At 44.9% G+C, this 24,640-nt stretch overlaps 1 protein-coding gene across 7 annotated transcripts in view; it reads right to left on the bottom strand.

Annotated features, from left to right (window-relative positions):
• atg13 (ATG13 autophagy related 13 homolog (S. cerevisiae)) overlaps positions 1-24,640 on the bottom strand; it is a 197,843-nt gene that overhangs the window by 9,859 nt on the left and 163,344 nt on the right. For all 7 annotated transcript variants that reach the window (XM_072518887.1, XM_072518881.1, XM_072518884.1 and 4 more), the window contains 3 exons: positions 24,420-24,537; positions 9,796-9,873; positions 8,277-8,390 (listed from right to left, as the gene is read on the bottom strand). In XM_072518887.1, coding sequence (XP_072374988.1) covers positions 8,277-8,390; positions 9,796-9,873; positions 24,420-24,537 — 310 coding nt within the window. The remainder of the gene's footprint in view (positions 1-8,276; positions 8,391-9,795; positions 9,874-24,419; positions 24,538-24,640) is intronic.

Below are 24,640 nucleotides of genomic sequence, written 5' to 3'. Positions count from 1 at the left end.
TGGTGGGGAGGGTGCAGACGATCAAGGTGAACGCACTGCCGAGGTTCCCTTTCCTGTTTAGATCCATACCAATCTTCATCCTGTTATGGGCCAGGGTTTAGAGAACCCCAAAGTGTATCATGGAGTTCAACTGACCCACAACTTTTAATAGATTGTGGTATGGGGAGCACACGGCCCACTCTACAGGTGTGGTAGAGCAGAAATGGAAAAGTATTTTTTAAAGCAAAACAATGTTTATTCTATAAGTTAACCTTTTTAAAACATACAGTGAACATCTTAGCAACCATTAATTTAAATACAACCCCCAAAGAATACAACACTAAGTAATCCTTTAAGCTTTCCTTTTAACATACATAGGACTTAAAACATCTTTTACCAGAAGCACATCAGGTTAAAGTCACTACTGTTATTAGTTTTATATCACCAGGATCGATTTACAGTCTTTAAATTACAGAGAGAGACTAATACACTTTCTGGCTGTGATTGCAGCTATCCAGCTCTGAAAACGAAACTAAAACACACCCTGCAGCAAACAGCCTAAAACTAAAGTAAAAAGCTGACAGACAGCCCACCTCCACCCACTCTCTGACATCACTGCAGTAATAAACACCCATTTCTTAAATGTACTCTCACTCTAGATATTTATATACATACCCATTTATAAACATCCATTTCTTAAAGGTACTCTCACATGACACCTCCCCCCAAGAAAAAACAATAAACCATTAACTTCAAGGTGGTTTCATTTTTCACTTTCCTTTAATAAATGCACACAGTAAATATACTTTTTTGTTTCAAAAAACAACACACACAAACAGGTATAATGATATAGTCGATTTTTTTTTTTTCCCTCCCTCCAACTGAAATCCTTCTCGATTGAGAGTCTCTTTGAACAAGAAGGTCTCTGCACGATCCGTCCATTTCTCTACGCCTTGGCATTTCTCTTTAAAGTCAGATACTTTAGTTCAATCTGATCACAGAGTCCCTTGCGATTCTCCAACACAGGAGCATTGCTTAGCACAGCTTTCAGGCAGTCAAATGCTTGTTGAACGTCCGCTGTCCATTGAAATTTTCGACGTTTCTTCAGCAAGTCCATCAGTGGAGCAATGACGCTACAAAACCTTTGCACAAATGTTGGATCAAATCCACTCATGCCAAGAAATCGCATTATTTCCCTTTGTCTTGAGGCTATCGGAAAATCCTCAATAGCTGTCGACTCTGTCCGATTGTATGGCCAAGGAAAGTGACTCGGGCTCAAATAGCTCCATCAGATGTTTTAAATGTTCTTTCCATGTCTGGCTGAAAATTACCAGATCGTCGATGTATACCGCACAAATGGGTAATCCTGAAACAACTTTGTTAGTTAACCGTTGAAATGTGGTGGGGCATTTTTCATGCCAAATGGCATACTTTGAATTGGTATATACCATCTGGAGTCACAAAAGCTGAAATCTCCTTCGCCCTTTCAGATAAAGGTACCTGCCAGTAACCTTTTAAGTAAATCCAGTTTGGAAATAAAAGCTGATTGTCCCACTTTCTCAATGCAATCCTCCAAACGTGGGATAGGATAAGAGACCGTTCTTGCAACTGCATTACCCTTTCTATAGTCCACACACAACCGTTGGGTACTGTCTGGCTTAGGTACCATCACTATGGGTGAGCTCCATTGGCTGCAACCCACTTCAATTATGCCATTTTTAAGCATACTCTCAATCTCTAAGTTAACCTGTGCCAATTTTAAAGGGTTAAGTCTGTATGGATATTGTTTGATTGGAACACCATTTCCCACATCTACATCATGTATAGCCATTTTAGTAATTCCCAATTTATCTCCACAAACTTGCCCATGTGATATCAATAACTCTTTCAGGTCACTTCGCTTTTCCTCTGGAAGGTAACTCAATAATTTATCCCAATTTTTAAGAACATCCTCGTTTCCCAATTTAATTTGAGGTATGTCAAATTCACAGTCATCTGGATTTGGTTCGTCACTTTGAGTTAGAATCATTAAAACCTCCTCCTTTTTCTCTCCTTCTCTTTCAAAGAACCTTTTAAGCATATTCACATGACACACTCAGTGAGTTTTCCTTCTATCTGGTGTTTTTACCACATAATTCACCTCACTTAATTTCCTTCCAATCTGATAAAGTACACAAAACCTTGCTTTTAAAGGTTCACCTACCACTGGTAACAACACTAAAACTTTAACTCCACTGGCAAAACTACGAACTTTAGATTTCTTGTCCGCAACTCGTTTCTTCACATTTTGTGCAACTTTTAAATGTTGTCTAGCCAATTCACCTGCTCTATTTAATCATTCCCTGAAATTTGACACGTAATCCAATAATGTAATTTCCGATTTCTCACTCACCAATTTTTCCTGAATCAATTTAGGTGGTCCTCTTACCTCATGACCAAAAATGAGTTCAAAAGGACTGAATTTGGTTGATTCATTAGGTGCATCCCTAAACAGTACGAATGGAATTCCTTTATCCCAGTCCTCTGGATGATCTTGACAATCAGCCCTCAACATTGTCTTTAATGTCTGATGCCACCTTTCCAATGCTCCCTGCGATTCTGGATGGTACGCAGTTGATTTAAATTGTTTTATTCCTAAGCTATCCATAACTTCTTTGAATAACCTCGAGGTAAAATTTGATCCTTGATCCGATTATATTTCTGTGGGTAGTCCATATCTAGTAAAGAATTGAAGTAACTCCTCCACAATCTTTTTAGCTGTAATATTACGTACTGGAATGGCCTCTGGAAACCTAGTAGACACATCCATTATAGTCAAAAGATATTGATTCCCACTTTTCGTTTTAGGAAGCGGTCTGCTAGGGCTATTCTTTCTGTTTTCCTTTCTTCTCTCTCTTTTTCCTCTCTCTCTCTTTCGTATTCAAGCTGCTTTAATTCTTTCTCATGTTCCATTTGTTTAATTTGTAACTGAATTTTTGCCATTTCCAATTAGTCAAACTGTATCTCAGGCAACTTTGAATGCTTCGCGACCGCCATAATTACCCCATCTTTTCGCATTTTGTCAGGTAATGTTAACTGCAATGTTTTTGCCAAATCTAACTCTGCTTTTAGTCTCAGTCCGTAAGGTACTGCGTGTGATCGTCTCCACCCCCAAAAACTTTTGAGCCTCTGAAAGAGCCATTGTCCACAACACACTCCCTACTTAAACTAAAATACCACACCTGAAAAGCACCCACGATATGCTCACCCCTCACTGTCTTTAAGTTCACAAAGCCAATCGAGTAGATAGTCTTTTATCCCCCTTGAGCCCCCAATTTATTATGGGCCAGGGTTTAGAGAACCGCAAAGTGTATCATGGAGTTCGCCTGACCCACAACTTTTAATAGATTGTGGTATGGGGAGCACACAGCCCACTCTACAAGTGTGGTACAGCAGAAATCGACAAGTATTTTTTAAAGCAAAACAATATTTGTTCTATAAGTTAACCTTTTTAAAACATAGTGAACATCTTAGCAACCATTAATTCAAATACAACCCCCAAAGAATACAACACTAAGTAATCCTTTAAGCTTTCCTTTTAACATCTATACGACTTAAAACACCTTTTATCAGAAGCACATCAGGTTAAAGTCACTACTGTCCTTAGTTTTAAATCACCAGGATCGATTTACAGTCTTTAGATTACAAAGAGACTCTAATACACCTTCTGGCTGTGACTGCAGCTATGCAGCTCTGAAAATGAAACTAAAACACACCCTGCAGCAAACAGCCTAAAACTAAAGTAAAAAGCTGACAGACAGCCCAGCTCCACCCACTCTCTGACATCACTGCAGTATTAAACACCCATTTCTTAAAGGTACTCTCACTACAGATATTTATATACATACCCATTTATAAACACCCATTTCTTAAGTACTCTCACATGACAATCCCCAAGGCCTTTTTCCAAAAGATAGACAAAATGGCGTTTGTGTGGGAGGGCGAGAACCCAAGGATCCCTTCAAAGGAGGGAAAAATATGCGCGTCCTAGCCCTACCGAAAGTGCAATACTATCACTGAGCAACCACAGCCGAGAGGGTGAGGGGATGGATACATGAACCCAGCATGGAATGGGTGAGGTTGGAGGAGCCCTCCTGCAAGGGAATAACCTCCCAGGCTCTCGCCATGGCAGTGCTCCCACCACTCCCCCAGCAAAGAACGCATTCTGCCCAGTGGTGGTAGCCACATTAAGGACATGGAAGGACATTAAGGACAAATTGAGGCAGCATTTTGGTCTAACCAACATGTCCTCCATGGTCCCTCTCTGCGGCAACCACAGATTCCCACCTGCCATGCCTGACGCCACCTTTAGAAAATGGAGACAGGACAGGGGGATGCTAGCAGTCAGGGACTTTTACATAGGGGACAAACTCACGATCTTGGCCAAACTGACGGAACACCTGGAGCTACAGACAGGACAGGAACTTTGGCACATTCAAGTTAAACACTTTCGCTGCAAGGAGACAGCAAGGTACTCTAGGGCCCTGAGAGACACATTACTGGAAGAGCTAAAAAACATGGACAGTAAAGAGGGAAGTAACTGTGCGGGCATCTATGGACGGTTGCTGGAAAGGGCAAGAACACCACTAGACGGAGCCAGGCGAAAATGGGAGGACGAACACGGAATGGAAGTGGGTTGGGGACTCTGGAACGAAGCACTGAGTAGGGCCAACTCCACCTCCTGCACTAGGCTAAGCCTCATGCAGATAAAAGTGATGCACCTAACCAGAACCCAAATGAACAGGTTCTTTCCAGAGGTGGAGGATAAATGTGAACGGTGCCAGGGAGGACAGGCCAACAACGCCCACATGTTCTGGGCCTGCCCCAGACTTGTCGGATTCTGGACAGCCTTCTTTGAGTCGATATCCAAGGTTGTGGGGGAGAGGGTGGAGCCGTGCCCGAGAGTGGCAGTGTTCCGGGTATCGGACCAGCCAGAACTACATATGGGAAGAGGGCCCTGTCTTTTGCTTTCTTAATCCCACGCCAGAGAATCCTGCTCGGCTGACGATTGGCAGCACCACTCACAGCTGCAGACTGGCTGGCAGACATATCAAAATTTCTCCACCTGGAGACGATCATCTGAGGGTCAGTCAAGGACTTCCACAAACAGTGGGGGCTATTCATCAGCCTGTTCCAAGACCTGTTCAAAGCAAACAATGACTAGGAAGAGGGGGGGGGGGAGATAGAGGAAAACAAATAAGAACACACACAATAGAGAGGAACAGAGGGGGAAGGGGAGGAGGTGTGAGGAGTGAAACCAAGGGAGTCACAGAGCGAAACAAGGGGAAGAAGGGAGGGCGCAGGAAGCCCCTCCAATCCTGCAAGGACAACAGCTAAAACCGCAGCAGAAAGAAGCGGAGTACAGTGTGTGGCACTGATGGATCTGTACTTTGTTAATATATTTATGCGTCGCCGCACTATAGATTAATCTTACAGAACTCGAGATTGAGCTTCTTGGGTGAAGTCAAGTATAGCCTTATTTATGTCAGTTTTAAAGTCTATTGATCAAGTCAAATTTTATGCGAATACAGAATCTAGAAAGTTGTTTGTCCAATGCAAATACAGGTGGTTGATTGAATTCAAAAATGCAATTTAGTTTGTGGTAATTTCTTCAGATCAAAATGTACAATACAAAAATAAAATGAAAGAAAAGTAAGAAACAGGTTTCAAAGGTTAGGTTAAAGATGAATTCAGAGAGAGCGAGCAAAGGTTTTCTCCCGGTCTCTTAAGGAAATCATAATCTTTTTAGGCCCTGTCCCCTTTCTGACTGTGATTCTGTTAAAATAATTATAATTCATCTAATTGACCGAAATGTCTGTCTATCAAGTTTTAGGAGATAATATGGCATGGGAAACTTCTCTATCTTTCCATAATATGCTGTGATCGAACCACCTGTTTCCCACCATGTTTTCTAGAACTGGGTTGTTTGCCCAGTAATGATAACAATGAGTCTATTCTGCAACATGGATAGTCAGTTTGAGAACAGAATTCCTTTTCCCATGCTCTCAGCATTCTTTACTGTCATGGCTAATATATGCTTTTTAATAGTCATTTCCCGGGCTTCCGCCTCTGGGGTTGCAGAACAAGGTGCTGTCGAGGGACGAAATTGGGAAGTGTGGAAGGAAAATTAATGAGTTGCCCACTTAGAAGCATGCTGGGAATATTGACTATATTTTAACACTGCTTTTGAACGAAAATAAGTAGGTCAGGTAACGTAAACAAAATACTGCTTAGTATTTTGGTCTCGGCTTTATTATGATAACACATTGTCCTACGAAAGATAACAAAATGCGTATTCGAGTTGTTTTTAGCCAAGGGCAAGAACATACGTACTACGTATTTCATCTTACGTACTTTCCAAGGTCTATTTAATATAAACATGGCTGTTTACTTCAAGCTGTTAATTCAGACTGTAAAGATATGCTTTCTTCGGTCGAATCTCAGAGTACTGTGGAATGGCTACTTTGCCCGACAAGCCTCTCCGCAAATATATTTGTGTCAAATAAATATCTTTTAACGAAACTCGAAGAATTTGTCTTTATTATAATTTCCACGACAGAGGTGGATCTGAGACCAGGAAGAGATCAGCTATGATCTGATTGAATGGAGGAGCAGGCTTGAAGGACCAAATTGGCTATTTCTGCTCCTAATTCTGATGTTCCTATCTCCTTCCCATACTGCTCAAAATGCTTGGCAAATTGCAACTCAAACTCCACCGCCATCAACTTGGCCAGCGTGTCCACCATAATGAGTGTAGCCCCATCCGATGAATGCCGAACTAGCACTGGTTCCTTTTCGCGTTGGGATTTCATCATCCTATAATTCTTCTGACTTTATTGAAGTCAGCTCACATAAAAACTCCTCCAAAACTGTGTGAAAAGGGCCAAAAAACAAGAACTCTGGTGGGAGCCACCCAACGTGCGACCTCCACCTACATGTGGCCACCAGAATTCCTTCCCAACAAAATATTTTTTGTTCCCCATTTCATCTTCGCTATTAGTAATCAGTTGCTATTCTTTGGGCTATTAATTCTCAGTCCTCTGGAACTCTTCCTTAATCCTTTTTGTTTGTTCTGTTGAACCGCTGATGCTATTTTAAGTTCTTAATCTCTTTCAAGTTTCTAAATTTGATCAGAAGTATAAGAGATATAAAAAATCTGTATAGCTCAAGTAAGTATTTTCAATACATTGCATCTTGTAGTGTTGGGATATGATGGGATTTTAGCTTGTAATTCCCATTAAGGCAAGTTACAATCTTCATAATGCTAACAGGGAGAGGTGGCGATTTATGAATGAACGTTCTTTGGGATGGTGGGTATTGAAAATTTTATTTGAAAATTCATTAAACATATGGACACTTTACACCATCAGTAAGGCATTGATCGCATTAGTTTTTGTACAACAGCAATAATCAAATAACTACAGGGCCAATATCTTCCCATTTGACAATTAAAAAAAAGAAAATCACTTTCCCACTTGCCTTTTTATCTCAAGGTACTGATTTCTTTCCAGGGCATGGTTCCATAGATACAAGATGTTCTCAGGTAACGGTGACCATTTACTTGTTATTTATTCCCCTATAGGGAATCACAGCTAAACCTAATCTGGTTCTTTGTTGACTCTCAACGGTGCACAATTCCATCAGGAGCCAGAACAACAGCTTATTTACCTCCCCAACACAAGAGGTAAATTGAAGTGCCCCTACCCCAACAGCACTCGAGACCTGCAAACATAGTGCAGACCAGCTTGTCAAACACGAGATCCTCCTGGCCTGTCTTGTTTCTCTAGCCACTGGATAAACCATTGGAGGAACAGCCACTCCTTTTTGCAGTTGGCTTATGCCTTCTTATAGATGGTGTGTGATCATTGAAAATAATATATGACCACAAACATTAAACCAAATTAAGAAAAACACTTTTTTGGTTCAGCCATGATGGACCAAAATGCTTCCTTTTTTGTTGTATAATTGTGATCTCGGCAGGCTCAAAATCTAACACCTGTAGAAAGGTTCATATAATTTTGCAACTTGGGCAATGTGACATTTTACATCAAATGAATTATAAGACCATAAGACATAGGAGTGGAAGTAAGGCCATTCGGCCCATCGAGTCCACCCCACCATTCAATCATGGCTGATTTCAACTCCATTTACCCGCTCTCTCTCCATAGCCCTTAATTCCTCGAGAAATCAAGAATTTATCAGCTTATTATCAATTATTACCAACAGTCCCCCCCAAATGCCATAAGTAAATGACTTACTAGTTCCACCATAACAAATTCATCCTGTGTGAGGCCGCTGCTCCCACTGGACTGGTCTGAATGAAGGCTCGCATGCAGAGGTGATTCTAGGGTAGGGGAATCAGGTGGATTGACCTGAATTAATAAAAGAGAAAGCACTCATCAACTTACATATAATGGATAATCAGTAGCATTTAGGAAAAGTGTTCAACAAAGAGAAAGAACCTAGGTGTCAGTGAGACGAGACTCTAAGAAGCGGCATCAGAGTGACAACATATGGATGTATAGTTTATAATCTTGCACATGGTAAATTCTTGATTTCATATCAGATTTTCAGGAGTTATTGGACAGCAGCGGTAGAGGAAACTAGAGTTTGCTTTCAAACATGTCCAAACAGCAAGAGACTCTGCATCACGAGAAGAGGTCTGGGAACAGTGGAATATTGGAATATTCCTTGTATTTAATTGTAAACTTAAGCGATAGTAAAACAGGCTGATAAGACAAGACTATCTAACATCACTAGCTTGAGGCAGTTGCAGAGGAAGCATTCCATGTTTTGTTGACTTCAAGTGGTTTAACATAGGTCCGAAAGTAGAAGAAGAATTGGGGGAAAAGCAAGTCAGAAAGGATTAATCATATTTGATATAGGTTGATAAAAACCTCCTTACAAATTAATCAAAGTCCTAGTGGTGAATCTAAGTCTCCAATTTACTAGAGATCTACAATATATGGTTCCTTACTGACTTGGGAGGTAATAACATTCTCATGAATCTGAACTGAAGTCTTTGCTCACTGGTTTGTCTAGGCAACATCAATTGGGAGGATGGTGACTTAGTGTTATGTTTTCGAGACACAGGTTCAAATCACATCAAGGCAGCTGGTGGAATTGAAATTCAATTAATAATTTTGGAATTAAAAGTTAGCCTCAGTAATTTGTTATCATTGCGGATCTTAGATGAGGTTGTCCTTGGTCAGGATTAATAGAGACTGCTGCAGGCAAGGTTATTGGTAAACGTTACCTTTTATTAAACATTCTACTAACTATATACAGTACGAGAATAAGTACAAGACTTCACATAGAACGACCTCTCAGCATACTGTTTTGTCATGTAATCCTATATCACTGATGATGTAAACCATTTATTTACATATTTAACATTAACCCTTTACACTGCATCACTACCCAAGTCTCTGACCTTATTAAATACATTTTTTTCCCCCATTATCTGACAAGTAATGGTGACCATGAAACTATCATTGATTGCCCTTTAAACCCATCTGGTTCACTAGCTTCCTGTAGGAAAGTAAATCTGCCATCTTTACTTGGTCTGGCTGAAATGTGATCTGCAGCAGTCTGATTGCCCTCAGAAATAGCCTAGCAAGCCACTCAGTTCAAGAGCAATTAGAGATGGGCAAATGGTGGCCTTGATTGCAAAACCCACATCCCAGGATGTAGCGAAGCAAGCTTGATGGGCTGAATGGCCCACACCTATGTTCCAGTTTCCTAAGATTGGCCATTAAATTTCTCAGGCAGACTCACCATAACATCAGTGTCCTCAGATTCAACAATTTTTGATGCAAAAACAGCAAATGGTAAATCCATATTGGCAGCAATGACCTGCAGAAAATTGGGCACAGAATAGGATTTGTTAGAACAACAGATGTGATAATTTAATGCAGGGAAGTAACAAAGATATATAATGAATGTTATAATTTATATATCAATTTCAAACATTAACTGGGCTGCTTGACTGAGGTGAATTACTCAGCAAAGCTTTGTGCTAGCATGGTTAAGCAGTAATTGGTTGCACCACAATTCAATGACAATAATACAAACATGGCTTAAAACCTTTGAGGACTAGGTGCCTAAAATTTAAGGATATAAAGTGTTCAGAAAAGATATGAAGATAAAAGGGAGGTGGGGTGGCAGTACCGATTAGGGAAGACATTGTAATCTTGAAAAGAGGTGGTGTCCTTGAGGGAGCAAGGAAAAAAATCCATTTGGGTGGAGTTGCGAAGCAAAAATGGGCATGATCTTGCTACTGAGGTATTCTATAGGCCTCCAAACAGTGAGAGAGAGATGGAGGAGCAATTCAGCAGGGGAATCAGATGTGCAAGAGCCATAGATGGGATCATATTTGGGAACTTTAACTGCTAAAAATTAATTGGGATAGTATTACAGTAAAGGTTAAGTAGAAGAGGTATTTCTGAAATGTGCTCAGTAGAATTTTCTTGATCAGTAGGTTTTCAATTCAACTGAAAGGAGACATTGCAGGATCCAATACTTAGAATGAGGTTGGTCAACGGACCAAGTGTCTGTGGGAGAACACTTGGATAACAGTGATCATCCCCTCATGAGGTTTAGATGAGTAATGCAGAAGAGCTAGGAATGCTCTGAAGTGGAATATTCCAAATTGGAAGAGGGTTAATTTAATGGGATGAGAAGGGATCATGCCAGTGTAAAGTGGAATTAAAGACTGACAGGAAAAATTGTAACGGAACAATGGGTGATCTTTAAAGGACGGGATACTCAGTGCCACAGCTGGAGCTGTCCCATGAGCCGAGCAGCTTGGATAGCAACCCTCCGCCTGAGACTCAGGAGACCCCAGAGCTCGAGTTGGAGGATGACACTGACTTTCCTTCACAGCTGTCTCCAACACCCTCCACCATCCCAGAGACATTCACCTTCGTGGGGCACTTTAGTGAAGAGGCTCCTGAGACACTCTTTGGTGCACACCACACAGCTGATCCGGTACAGCAAGTGGAGGTAGGAACACCTGAGGGGGTGGACGGTCAGAGGGCAGGCTGACTCCAGGAACTAGCTGCCGTCCAGACGGATTTTGGGCTTCTGGAATGGACAGTCCCATCGATTGTAGAGATGCAGTCGCAGAGCCAGGAACTACATGCGAGCATCCAGTACCTGCAGGTGCAGTTGGGAGGTGGTGCCGACCATACGTGCCACCCAGGTCAACACCGCACGGGTGGCGTCCACGGTGGAGGCACTGGGGGCGATGGTTTTGGTTATGGATCAGCATGTCCAATTCTGTGTGGGCGCTGACCGAGGCCCAGGACAGGGTTGCTGACTCACAGGCGACCATGTGCCAGAGCCACCTGGAAATCACAGTGGAAGCCCCGAGCGTGGCCCAGTCACAGCAGGCCATGGCTGGGAACGTTAGCGGCATTGTCCAGGCACTGGCCAACATGGCACAAACGCAGAGTGGTCCAGTCCCAGAGGGAGATGGCGAGGTCACTGGCTGATGTGACACAGACCCAGAAGGTGGTGGCAGTCAATGGATGATGTGATGCAGTCCCAGCCGGACTTGGTCCACTCTCTGTGCTCCAGGGCCACCAGCATGCAGACCCTGGTCGAGATCACAATGGGCCTCCAGGTCTAGCAGCGCTAGGTGATGTGGGAGCCTCAGGGGTTAGCTCCGCTCGCACCCCTGTCCCAGGGAGTAGCCCGGGGGCCACCAGGCACCCCGAGGAAGGATGAGGTGATGGGGCCCGTGCTGGTGACTTCGCAGGGAAGGTGCCATCACCATCACCCCAGAGATCTGATGGGACCACGTGATGGAATGGTCAGCTTACATGCAGGGATAATCCAGGCGTACGGTGGGAAATGCTAATGTGGGCAGGATTCAGACTTCATCAAAAGAGGCGGAGCGCTAGAGCTCATGGCAAAGTGAGTTATCATCATCCTCCATCCCATGGACCATACGCCTTGTTACTGTCAACCAAGGGCTGACATCCCCATAGTGCAGCAGGTATGTATCATGGAGGGAGTTGCAGGCGGGGGGGGGGGTCGAGATGCAGTGTCCGAGCCCCTAGCCAGTAGCCCCCTCCCTCCTCCATGACTGGACACCGCCCCAGTTACGTGGGGGGTTCACCCCAGCCACTCGGCCCATTCCCCGGCCCTGGCAGGGCTCCCCCACCCCAGCAAGCCCGGCCAGTGACCGGCCCGGCAGTCCACAGTCTTGCCTCTCCATGTCCTACCTCCTCTCTCTCTCCCTCACCAGCCATGACACTGATTTCACAATTTTTAAAAGCACAAATGAACTGCGCTGTCAGGAACTCGGCCCATCGGAGGTGGAGAATTGCAGAGGCCCCGGAGAATACCAGGTCAGCCCACTAATGACATGTAAATGGTGTTTACTGTACATGTGTTCCGGTACGCATTGATGTGGCACAGGGCTAAATCACTGGCTTTGAAAGCAGACCAAGGCAGGCAGGCCAGCAGCACGGTTCAATTCCCGTAATAGCCTCCCCGAACATGCGCCGGAATGTGGCGACTAGGGGCTTTTCACAGTAACTTCATTTGAAGCCTACTTGTGACAATAAGCGATTTTCATTTCATTTCATGTGACGGAGAATTGCCATTTGGCGTCAAATCAGCCCTGCCGCGATTTTGGCGTTGGAACCAATTCTCCGCCCAATCTCATTTTGCGATTTCTGTGTCATCGAACGGAGAAGCCGTGTTTGATTAATCTAATTGAATTTTTTGATGAAGTAACAATGAAAGTTGATGATAGGAATACAATGGAGAGAAAGCATTTGACACAGGCCCACAGAAAAGGCAGGCTAATAAAATTGTGTCCCATGGAATGGGAGGGTCAGTGTCCAATTGGAGAAAACAGCAAGTTGTGGTAAATGGTTATTTTTCAGACTGGAGGATGGAAGTTAGTGGTGTTCCCCAAGTGTCAGTGCTCAGACCACAGGTTTTTTGGATATTAGAGTACAGAGTAACATTTCAAACTTTGCCAATAATACAAAATTTAGGAGAAATGGCAAACAATTAAAACGGTACTACTCAACTGTAACAAGACATAGATATCCAAGCAGAAGGGCAGACAAATAAATGTCAGATAGGATTTAATGCAGAGGAGTGTGATGGAATGCATTTTGACAGAAGGGATTGGGAGGGGCAATATAGACTAAAGACACAGTTTTAAAGAGTGCAGGATAGAGGGACGATGGGAGGGGATGCATGTGCCTAGATCTTTGAAGGTGGCAGAAGATATTGACAGTTATGGGATCGCATGAATAAAGGCACTGTATCACAAGTGAGGAAGTTATGCAGAACCTTTATAAAGCTCCGGTTAGGTCACAACTAGAGCATTCCGACCAGTTCTAGGATGGGGGTGCATTTGAAAAGTTGCAAATTACCAGAGTAGTTCCAGGTAACCATTTTAGCAGCAAAGTTAGGTTGAAGAAAGGGTTCTCTTTGGAGTAACGGAGATCAAGGGGAGATTTAATAGAGGTATGCAAGATTACAAGGAAAACCTATCCCATTAGTGAATGGTACAAGGACTAAGGAACACATTCAAGGCAAAAGCTGCAGGGGAATGCGAGGAAGAACTGGATGGGCATTTGAAGGAAATAAACATGCAGGACTACAGGGCGAGAGTGGACAAATGGAACTGATTGGAATTGCTCCGTTGAGAACTGGCACAGACCTGATGGGCTGAATATCCTCCTGTGCCATAATCACTCTATGAAAATACCAACCAATGCTATTTCCCTATACTCACCACCCTCCGTACAAACATTACTGCATCAGTCAGTCTGAACAGATAAGCAGCATCTTTATGTTACAAAATCAAATTTATTGGAAATAAAAGCTATTATCAGAGTAGATATAAAGACAGTGAACTGGGGTTGTAATAATAGGTTCTTGTAATACCCACAGAAGGCTTCCTGTGCAATTAGTGGGTTGATTTTGGGTTGGATAAAATATTAGTTACATTCTTTTAGACAGAAGGTAGTGATTAAGTGTTATTATTTCTGACTGGGGAGTAGTGCCACAGCACTGAAACACTCAAAGTCACAAATGACGTCCCATGTAACTGTGGCAAAATATTCCTCCTTGTCCTCTTGAGCCTTTGGCCACCATCTTTTTACAGCACCTCTCCTCCGCCATCCAATTGCGTCGGACAGACCTCACCTAGTTCCATTCTTAGCTATCTTATTTTGGGTACCTGCGATGTCTTCTCTTTCCATTCCTGCCCCATTACCTCTGGAGTGTTTGAGTCTTTCCTGCTTATTTCCTTTGTTCCCATTTCTTTTATGTTATTTTGGTCCCTGGACCATAATCAGGATGTTACTTTAAGCAGAGAACTCAAAATTGAGGCAGTCTGCTCGCCAGGACACTGTGTTCCCAGGCTTCATGTTTGGGAGAGGAGAGGCCAGACTCTTCGGCACCAGGCGGGTATTGGGTACTGGTTTTGGAGGAAGTCAGTTAGATTGATTAACTGGCAAATAATCGGTTGGCCATGAATGTGCTGTCAGACAACGGCAGGTGATTGGTTCCTGCGTGATCCTTTCCGAGAGAACTGTGCAGAAGTGATGAGACCTTGGAAGTGAACGGAATGGTCTCTCTCTCTTTCCTGCTTGCTGAAATGAAAGAACTGATCTGTTATTCTGAAAGCAGGGAGTGCCTGGCACATCCTTTGTTGTGAACTTGAAATGATCCTGAGTCTGCAGAGAAGGTAGACAACCTTGCCAGATAAAACCATCTCAAGCCTAGAAGGAACAAGTATCAAAACGAAAGCTGAACTTCAGAAAGACTGTTACGAGAGGGAGATATTCAGAACTTGGGTCCAGAAATGAGATCGAAGATGGAGCAGGTAATTTGGGGGGTTAACAGGCTGAGGGAAAATCTGCTAGCACAGAGTCAGATGGATACGCCCACACCTGGTCTGAGTTACGTTGTCTCATTCAGACTTCAACTCGTTAGTGGGAATATACAGGATGCCCTGGTTCAGCCAGGGTGATTCACACAAGATCTATTTGTCCTTTGGGACACACTTGTGTGACCAGCCAATATCCCATTCCAGAGTCTAATAACCTCTTTTATCTGTAAATGGGAGGTTAATTGCATATCAATAGCATGGTTATGTTCTTTTGTATAAACTTGAATGGGAAGTCAAACAGTCAAGGTAACGATAATGGTTTCAAGTCCGGACACCACAGGAGAGAACCTTTGTTTGAAGGGCTGGACGGAGCTCAGAGTGACAGAGAGAAAGAATCCTGTTTGAACAGGTGGTGAGAGGATTAGAAAAGCCACAGCGAGGTCATGGAAATCTGTCCCAGAGACAGGATTTTGAAAAGGGTTTTGAAGGAACTTCACAAACAGCAGAAAAATTGCTATATGAATGAATGCATCGCCTTTGCCTGCCAATGTAAGTGGAATGAGAACCATATGTTAATTTTGAAGTGCTGTTTAATGGGAACTTGTGTGTTAGGGTTAAAAAACTACATGTAATCTGTTGTTGTTATGTTTGAAGTTTAAAAAAAATAAATTTAAAGTACCCAATTCATTTATCCGTTTAAGAAACAATTTAGCGTGACCAATCCACCTATCCGCACAACGTTTTGGGTTGTGGGGGTGAGACCCACGTAGACATGGGGAGAACGTGAAATCTCCACACGGACAGTGACCCGGGGCCGGAATCGAACCCAGGTCCTCAGTGCCATGAGGCAGAAGTGCTAACCACTGTGCCACCATGATGCCCTCAGTTGAAATTTAAAAGGTTAAATATTGCTTTGATTTTATTTTAACAAAGTTTGTTTAGAAAGTAACCAAGCCCTATTTCTTATGTTATCACTCTTGGAGAAATCGATCTTTCTGCTTTGCGTAAAACTTAAAAACATTATGGTTCTGGTCCAGTAACTTTTTAAAAATATATATTTATTGGCATTTTCAACATAACAGTTTGACATGGAAGGCACATGGTATTTACAAAGTACCAGCTCAAGTTGTGTATGATATTTACAAGCCAGTTTGTGCCTTATTTACAACAGTTTTTACAAGCGGTCATGCCTCTGTTGGAGGCATGTTCCATTTTTTTTCCCTCCGCTGGGGTTTTTTATTTTTTTGTTGTTTGGTGTTGGGAGGGGCGGGGGGGGGGGGGGGCAGCGTGGCTCTTCCCCTTTTCCCTCTGTGCTTCATTTTGTGTTGTCTTTGAGATCCCTTCCCACCCCTCCCCCTGTCACTTAATTGTGTTTTCCCTGGTCTTCCTCTCTCTTTCTCCCCCCACTCTCTTCCTAGTCACTGTTTGCCTCGAATAGGTCTTGGAACAGGCTAATGAATGGCCCTCACGCTTTGTGGAAGTCATCCTCTGACCCTCAGATGGTGAACTTGATCTTCTCTAGGTGGAGGAATTCTGCCAGGTCTGCCAGCTAGTCTGCAGCTGCGGGTGGTGCTGCTGATGGCCAGCCGAGCAGAATTCTCTGGTATGCGATTAGGAAAGCAAAAGCCAGGGCGTTGGCCCTCTTCCCCAAACAAAGGACTTGCTGCTCCGACTGCCCGAAGACTGCCACTCTCGGGCACAGCTCCACCATCACCCCCACAACCTTGGACATCGCCTCGAAGAAGGCTGTCCAGAACCCAACAAATCTGGGGCTTGCCCAGAATATGTGGGCATGGTTGGCCGGGCCTCCCTGCCACCGTTCACATTTGTCCTTCACCTCCGGGAAGAACCTGCTCATTCAGGTTCTAGTCAGGTGGGCTCTATGCGCCACTTTAAACTGCATAAGGATTAGCCCAGCGCAGGAAAAGGTGGAGTTGGCCATGCTCAGTGCCTTCACTCCAGAGTCCCCAACCCACTTCCATCCCCAGTTCGCCCTCTCATTTCCGTCTAGCTTTGTCCAGTGGTAATCTTGCACTGTCTAGTAACTGTTCATATATGTTCATATATATATATATTTCATATATATTTAGAAGGATGCGGGGGGATCTTATTGAGACATATAAAATTATGAAGGTAATAGATAGGATAGATGCGGGCAGGTTGTTTCCACTGGTCGGGGAAAGCAGAACTAGGGGGCATAGCCTCAAAATAAGGGGAGGTAGATTTAGGACGGAGTGTAGGAGGAACTTCTTCACCCAAAGGGTTGTGAATCGCTGGAATTCCTTGCTCAGTGAAGCAGTTGAGGCTCCTTCTTTAAACGTTTTTAAGAAAAAGATAGATGCCTTTTTAAAGAATAAAGGGATTCGGGGATATAGTGTACGGGCCGAAGAGTGGAGCTGAGTCCACAAAGATCAGCCATGATCTCATTAAATGGCAGAGCAGGCTCGAGGGGCCAGATGGCCTACTCCTGTTCCTAATTCTTATGTTCCCACAGTTCCCCCCCTCATTATAGTCCGTGTTGATTAGCTCCTCTAGGAGAGTGCCTCTCGGGGATCTGGGGTACTTTGCCGTCTCCTTACTGAGAAAGTACTTAAATTGGAGTTGCCTCAGCTCCTGCGCCGTCGGTAGGTCCAGGTCCTCTGTTAGTTTGTCTAAGGTCGCAAGTCTGTCCCCTATGTAGTGGTCCCGAACCGTTAATGCCCCCTGTCTTGTCTCCACTTTTAAAAGGTGGCATCTAGCATGGCTGGCGGGAATTTGTGGTTGCCGCAGATGGGGGCCATGGAGGACATCTCGGTTTGGCCAAAATGTTGCCTCATTTGATTCCACGTCTTCGATGTGGCTACCACCACTGGGCTGGATGTGTCCTTTGATGGGGGGCGATGGGAGCGCTGCCGTGGCAAGTGCTCGAAGGGTGGTAAATTGCAGGAAGACTCCTCCAGCCTCATCCATTCCGTGGTTGGCTCTCGTATCCATCCCCTCACCCTCTCGGCTGTGGCTGCCCAATGGTGGTACTGTAGGTTCAGTAACGTTAAACTGCCCATATTTTCCCTCCTTTGTAGCGTTGACCTGGGGACCCTCTGGTTCTTACCCCACCAACGCCATAATTATTTTGTCTACTTTGTGGAAATAGCCTTTGGGGATGAAGATCCATATAGATATCAACAGGAAGAGCAACCTCGGCAGTATGTTCATTTAAAAAAAAGTTTAGAGTACCAATTCATTTTTTCCAATTAAGGGGCAATTTAGCCTGGCCAATTCACCTAGCTTGGCAGTATGTTCATTTTGATCGCCTGCACTCTCCCTGCCAGGCTAAGTGGAAGTGCATCCCATATCTGTAGGTCCATTTTTACTTCCTCTGCCAGACTGGTCAGGTTCCACTTAATAACAATAATCTTCATTGTCACAAGTAGGCTTACATTAACACTGCAATTAAGTTACTATGAAACGCCTCTAGTCGCCACATTCCGGTGCCTGTTCGGGTACACAGAGGGAGAATTCAGAATGTCCAAATTACCTAACAGCACGTCTTTCGTTACTTGTTGCAGGAAACCGAGCACCCGGAGGAAACCCCCAGAGACACAGGGAGAACGTGCAGACACCGCACAGACAGTGACCCAAGCCAGGAATCGAACCTCGGACCCTGGTATTGTGAAGCAACAGTGCTAACCACTGTGGTACCATGCTGCCCTTGTGGATCTGTGTCCAGTCATTAGCTATCTGGATCCCCAGGTAGCAGGATTTGGTTTGGGCTAGTTCGAATGGTAGTCCCTCCAAATCTGTCCCTCCCCCGTTCTGGTTCACCGGGAATGCCTCGCTCTTGCCCAGGTTGAGATTGTAGCCCGAGAAGGCTCTGGACTCTCTCAGAAGTTGCATGATTGCTTTCAGGCCGTTCTGTGGGTCCGAGACATATAGGAGAAGGTCACCCGCATAGAGCAACACTGTGCTCTCTGCATCCTCTTTGTACCCTTCCCGCTTTTTGCGTCTCGCAGAGTGATCGCCAGTGGTTCAATTGCCAGGACAACAAAAGCGGAGACAGTGGGCATCCTTGCCTTGTGTCTCTGTGTAGCTGGAAGTATTCGGAGCTGGTGGTGTTAGCCTGAAATGAGGGGGCGTCGTACAAAAGTTTCATCCATGAGGTGAATCCTGTCCCCAGCCCAAACTACTCCAGCATTCCGATGAGGTACTTCCATTCGACTCAGTTGAAGGCCTTTTCTGCGTCTAGGGAGACGATTACCTTTCGTGTTCTCTCCCCAGAAGGGGTCATTATTACCATCAGCAGCTGCCTGATGTTCACAGTTAGTTGCCTATCCTTGACAAAGCCCGGCTGGTCCTCTGTGACCACCTTTGGTACGCAAGTCGGCAGTCTTCTGGCCAGGGCCATTGCGAGTATCTTTGCATCTACATTCAGCAGTAAAATGGGTTTACATGATCCACAATCCATCAGGTCCTTGTCTTTTTTGGGTATCAGCGATATAGTGGCCTGTGTTAGCATTGGAGGCAGAGTGCCCTCGCTAGCGAATCTGCGAACATGCCCCGTAGGTGTGGGGTGGGCTGGTGGCAATTTCCCATAGAAGTCTGCCGGGAACCCGCCGGGTCCCGGCACCTTCCCCGCCTCCATGGAGTTGACAGTCTCCATAAGCTCTCCCAGTCCTATTGGTGTTTTCAGCTCCCCCCACCTATTGTCCCCCACGACTGGCATGTCCAGTCCATCGAGGAACCGTTTAATTTCCACATCCCCGTCAGGGGGTTCGGAGGTGTACAGCTCTCGGTAGAATGTCTCAAATGTTCAGTTGATCTCATTTTGCTCGATTACCAGTTTGCCTATGCTATCCTTCACCTGCGTTATTTCCCACGCGGTTGTCTGCTTTCTCAGCTGGGGAGCAAGTAGACGGCCAATCTTTTCCCCGTGCTCGTAGAAGGTCCCCCGTGTCTGGTGGAGTTGGTACACTGCTTTCCTGGTGGATAGCAGATTAAAGTCCATTTGTAGCTTTTTCCTCTCCGCCAGAAGCTCGACAGTTTTTTGGCCCTCCCACTCCTGCAGATACTTACCTGGTTGACGCACCCCTGCATACCGGGGTTTCCCTTTGTTAGGGTGCTGTCCAAAATGGCCGCGGTCACCGTTCTCACCATGAGGCCAGGCGCCTGCACTCCGGGGTTGCCCTTTGTCTGGGAATATTTTTTGTCGACCTGCAGGACGGAGTTGATCAGTTGTTGCCTGGCCACCCTCTCTTCCCTATCTCTTTGTGCCTTGTAGGCTATAACCTCTTCCCTAATCTTTTAGTAACTCCCAGAACGTGAAAGGTGAGATTTCCCCATTCTGGTTGTTTGTAACGTACTTGCCCATGGCCTGTGATATTTTCTGGCCCGTCCCCAACCTCACATCCATGTAATGTGGAGTGTGGTCGGAGGTATCTATCGTGGAGTATTCCGCTCTTGCTATCCCTGGAAGCATGGCTTTCCCCACTGCAAAGAAGTCTATCCTCCAGTATGCCTTGTGGAGCGGCGAAAAGAATGAGAATTCATTCTCACCGGGGTGTAGGACCGACATGGGTCAACCGCCCCCATCTGCTCCATGAATGTTACCAGATCCCTGGCCATGCCCATCCTTTTCCCCAGTCTGCGGTTCAATCGGTCTGTCAATGGGTCCTGTACACAGTTGAAGTCGCCCCCTATGATCAGCGGTGTGTGTCAATGTCGGGGATTTTCGCCATGGTCTTTTTTATGAAGCCTGTGTCGTCCCAGTTGGGCGCGTACACATTAACCAGGTTTACCGGTGCCCAGTCTAAGACACCGCTGACCTTGACATACCGTCCCCCTTGGTCCATAACCATCCTTGTCACCTTGTAGATGTCCTCTTATTAATGAATACAGCTACTCCCCTAGCCCTCATCCCGTAACACGAGTGATACGTCTGTCCCACCCAGCCCTTTCTTACCCAAAGTCAGTCTTACTCCCTCAGAAAGACTCTGTCTCCTGTAGGAAGACTATGTCAGCTTTCAGGCTTCTCAGATGGGCAAAGACTCTAGATCCTTTCACCGGGCCATTAAGTCCCCTAACATTCCAGGTAATAATGCTGGTGGGGTTTTTTGGCCCTCCCACTCCTGCAGATACTTACCTGGTTGACGCACCCCTGCATACCGGGGTTTCCCTTTGTTAGGGTGCTGTCCAAAATGGCCGCGGTCACCGTTCTCACCATGAGGCCAGGCGCCTGCACTCCGGGGTTGCCCTTTGTCTGGGGACCCTCCAAAGTGGCTGCTTGAGAAGCCATCTTATTTCCTCAACCCGTTTCATTCTTTCTGAGGCCTGTATGATACCCAGCTCATTTTTCCTTCTCTGTTCCTTTTGTGTCCCTTTTCCCCACATTCCCCCACTCTGTGTCCCCCCTTCCCAACTCACCCTGTGCTTCCCCCTTCCCGAACCTATGCCCCTCCCCCGACCAGACGCTCCCTCCCTGCAGGGAGATGTGCCGCGGTCCCCCTTGCTTTCTGTCTAGCCATGCTAGCTATTTCTGCTAGTGTGGTGGCCCTCCTCCCTGGGCTGGTTTAGCTCCTTCCTTATGTCCGCTGACAGCCCGTTCTCCCTGTCTAAACCCTCACCTGCCTTCCCCAGTACCCGCTCCTTTCTAAAACCCTTTATAATCCGAACGAGGCTTCACAGTCCTGTGCAAACATGCTGACTGTCCAATGAGTCTTTTGCTCTTTCAGAGTCTTTCCCTACACAACTCTCATCCTTGCCATGCTTCTCCCTTGTCCAGGCCGTTGGTTCTGACAAACTCATTTGCTTTCTCTGGGGAGTTGAAGTAATGCTCCTTTTTTTGGTATGTGACCCAGAGCCTAGCTGGGAACAGCACACTGAAACATACCCCGTTCATGTACAGGGCAGACTTTGCCTGATTAAACTTAGTTCTGCATTTCACTAGTTCTGCCCCAATGTCCTGGTGAAGTCTTATTCTATGTCCTTCCCAGGTGCTCGCTTTTGTTTGCCGTGCCCACCGCTGGATCCTCTCACAGTCCTGGTATGGGTGGACCATTGCGATAATCACCCGTGGCTGCTCCCCAGCCTTACGTTTTGGTCTGAGCGACCTGTGTGCTCTGGCGAGCTCTGGGGGTTTGGGGAAGCTGTCTCCCCCGACTAAGTTGCCCAGCATTTGGGCGACGTAGTCCATCGGGTCTTTGCTTTCAATGCCTTCCAGCAGGCCCACAAACCTGATGTTTTGTCGTCAGGACCTGTTTTCCTTGTCTGTGACTTTTCCCCTTAGGATCCCCTGGGCCGCCACCAATCTTTTTACCTCTGCCTCTTGCATATTCTGATTTTAATTGCTCCATCATTGGTGGCCATGCCTTCTGCTGCCTTGGCATCAAACTCTGAAATTCCCTATCAAAACCTTTTTGCTTTGCTACCCTCCCTCTCCTTAAGATGCTCCTTAAAGCCTACCTCATTGACCCGGTTACCTGCTACCTGTCTTAATATCTAATTATGTGGCTTGGTTTCAAATTTTGTTTGATAATGCTCTTCTAAAGTGCTCTGGGACACGTTACTTTGGCAAAAATATTGAGTTTTGTTGTAGAGTTAAGATTTAGTGTTACTTGCTTCATCAATTATCTGAATTAAGGTGTAAGGAGAACTGAAGGCAGGTTGGCAGATGATAATAAAGACGTGCAAGGGTGATCCTTAGATGAGAGAATTAGAATGGAGATGGATGGAATATGCCTATCTGTAAGTGACTAATATTTCAATAGGAATAAATGTTGCACAATGCACTTGGTGAGGGCTAATAGCAAACATGTGTACATCCTGCTTGGAGACGAATGTAGATGTTATTTACAAGTCACTGAAGGTCCATAGCCAGAGGCTACAGCAAAAATAGATTGACCGTTAGGATCTATTGTCAGGTCAATTAAATACAAAACAAGAAATGTTATTTGTTCCTGTGCAAGGCCTTGACATCAGGTCAAATGTAGAATAACTGCTCTGTTCAATTTTGAAATCTTCATTGATGTATTGCCCAGAGTCTCCCCCATCTGTCGTATACAGGTACTGCACCACAACTTGCTGTAGAGTAGCTCCCTCGCATTGCTGGAACCTATCTAATTGAGCCCTATTTAAAAGCATGTTCATTGTTCATGATTTCACCATTTTCATGGAACATAACCCCCATGAATGGCTGGACTTTACTGTACGGTGTTCAGTTTTCACTTCCTCACATGACAGTCGCGAGAAAAATTTCAGTGTAGGACAATTCGATTGGTAACCTTGTTACTATGACAGGCTTAGAGAGAATTGAAGTTTTGAACTCGAAAAGGTAAACTGAGGTCTTTAAAATAATGTAAGGAAGAGACTCCATTAAAATGGATGAGTCATTTGAACGAGATAAGTTAGAGAGTTTGGAGACGTGCTACAAGTTTAATAAATACAGAATTAGTTTGTATGTTAGGAAGTACTTCTATTCGCAGAAAGTTGTTGACCTCCGAAAGAAGCTGCCAACAAAAGCAGTGGTACAGATTTACTGCAAGTATTCAAAAGGGAGCTGGATGAGTTGCTGAATGTGCCAGCATAACCGAACAGAGAAGGTAAAAACAGGTAGTAGGTTGGGGAGTGGGGTTGTCAGGGAGGTGACAGTTGTATTCCAGTCAATGCAGTCTCCTCCAGTTGGTTTGAATGCCTTTGTGAACCAGAGAGGAATTTACCAGAGCTCCTCTCCCCTAAATTAATTTGGATGGTGGTTGGGGGCATGGTGTGCATAAATTACATCTTGACAGTATGGACAATGCTTGGTGGACCAGCTGGTATTTTTCTGCAGGGTTATTTTTATATGTTTACACACCAGAGATTACTTGAAGATCACAGTGTGATTAAAATTTCACATTACAACATGGGTTTGAGCCTGCTTTAGCGGTCTGCGGGGGTCACGGACAAAAGCGGACAATCCGGAGAATCAAGTTTGTGATTTTCCACGCCCCTCGCCGGTAACATCACAAGGTTCACGCCCACAAGGGCGAGAAACTCATTTTAATGTTTATGAATACATTTCAATCTATTTACCCAGCCCCCTGCCACATGATCATCCTCACCAAATATTCAAATCTCGTCGACGTGACGTCACATCAACGAGATTTACAACAACCATTCGAAGATGTAAATCGATCGGGGGCACCCCGGCGTGAGAGGGACATGCCCGATGGCACTGCCAGGGTGTCAGTGCCAACCTGTGCCAAGGGTCAGGCAGGGACGGTCCCTCTGTGGAGCCACACTGGGGCAGGGTGAAGGGTGGGTTCTGTTGTGTGCGTTGGTGGTGGTGGTATTTGTGTAAATAGAGTGAGGGATTGAAGAAAGTGACCAAAACAGCATTATCAGTATTACTGAACTGCAAATTTGAGTTGAAGCCATGGGAAGCTCATATAAATTCACTAGTGAAACAATTTCATAAAGTGCAAACCCACAGGATTGATTCCTTAAATGGAGGAAAATGTATACAATCTGGTGTTGAGAGGAGACAAATCTATTCAACTGGAAACGCTATTGCTTAGAATCATACCTGATTGGTTGGTTTGTTAACAAATGCTCCCACTTTCCTGGTAAAGGTGGTCTCCAGTGTATCTTGTGGCGTTCCGCTCTTCCCTTCACTGCTCTTTGATAACAATTCTGTTTCACCGCTTTAAAAGCAAAAAGAGGGAAATCTGATCATGTGGAGGTGTGAAAAATGCTCGTCAATGGTGTCATTGCTTTTTTCTTGCACTCATTCAATATGGGTGAATG

The sequence above is a fragment of the Scyliorhinus torazame genome, chromosome 10 (assembly GCF_047496885.1).
Source record: "Scyliorhinus torazame isolate Kashiwa2021f chromosome 10, sScyTor2.1, whole genome shotgun sequence".
In the NCBI taxonomy this organism is placed as follows: domain Eukaryota; kingdom Metazoa; phylum Chordata; class Chondrichthyes; order Carcharhiniformes; family Scyliorhinidae; genus Scyliorhinus; species Scyliorhinus torazame.
Note: the sequence above shows the minus strand (reverse complement) of the source record. Positions and strands in the feature narration are given on the sequence as shown.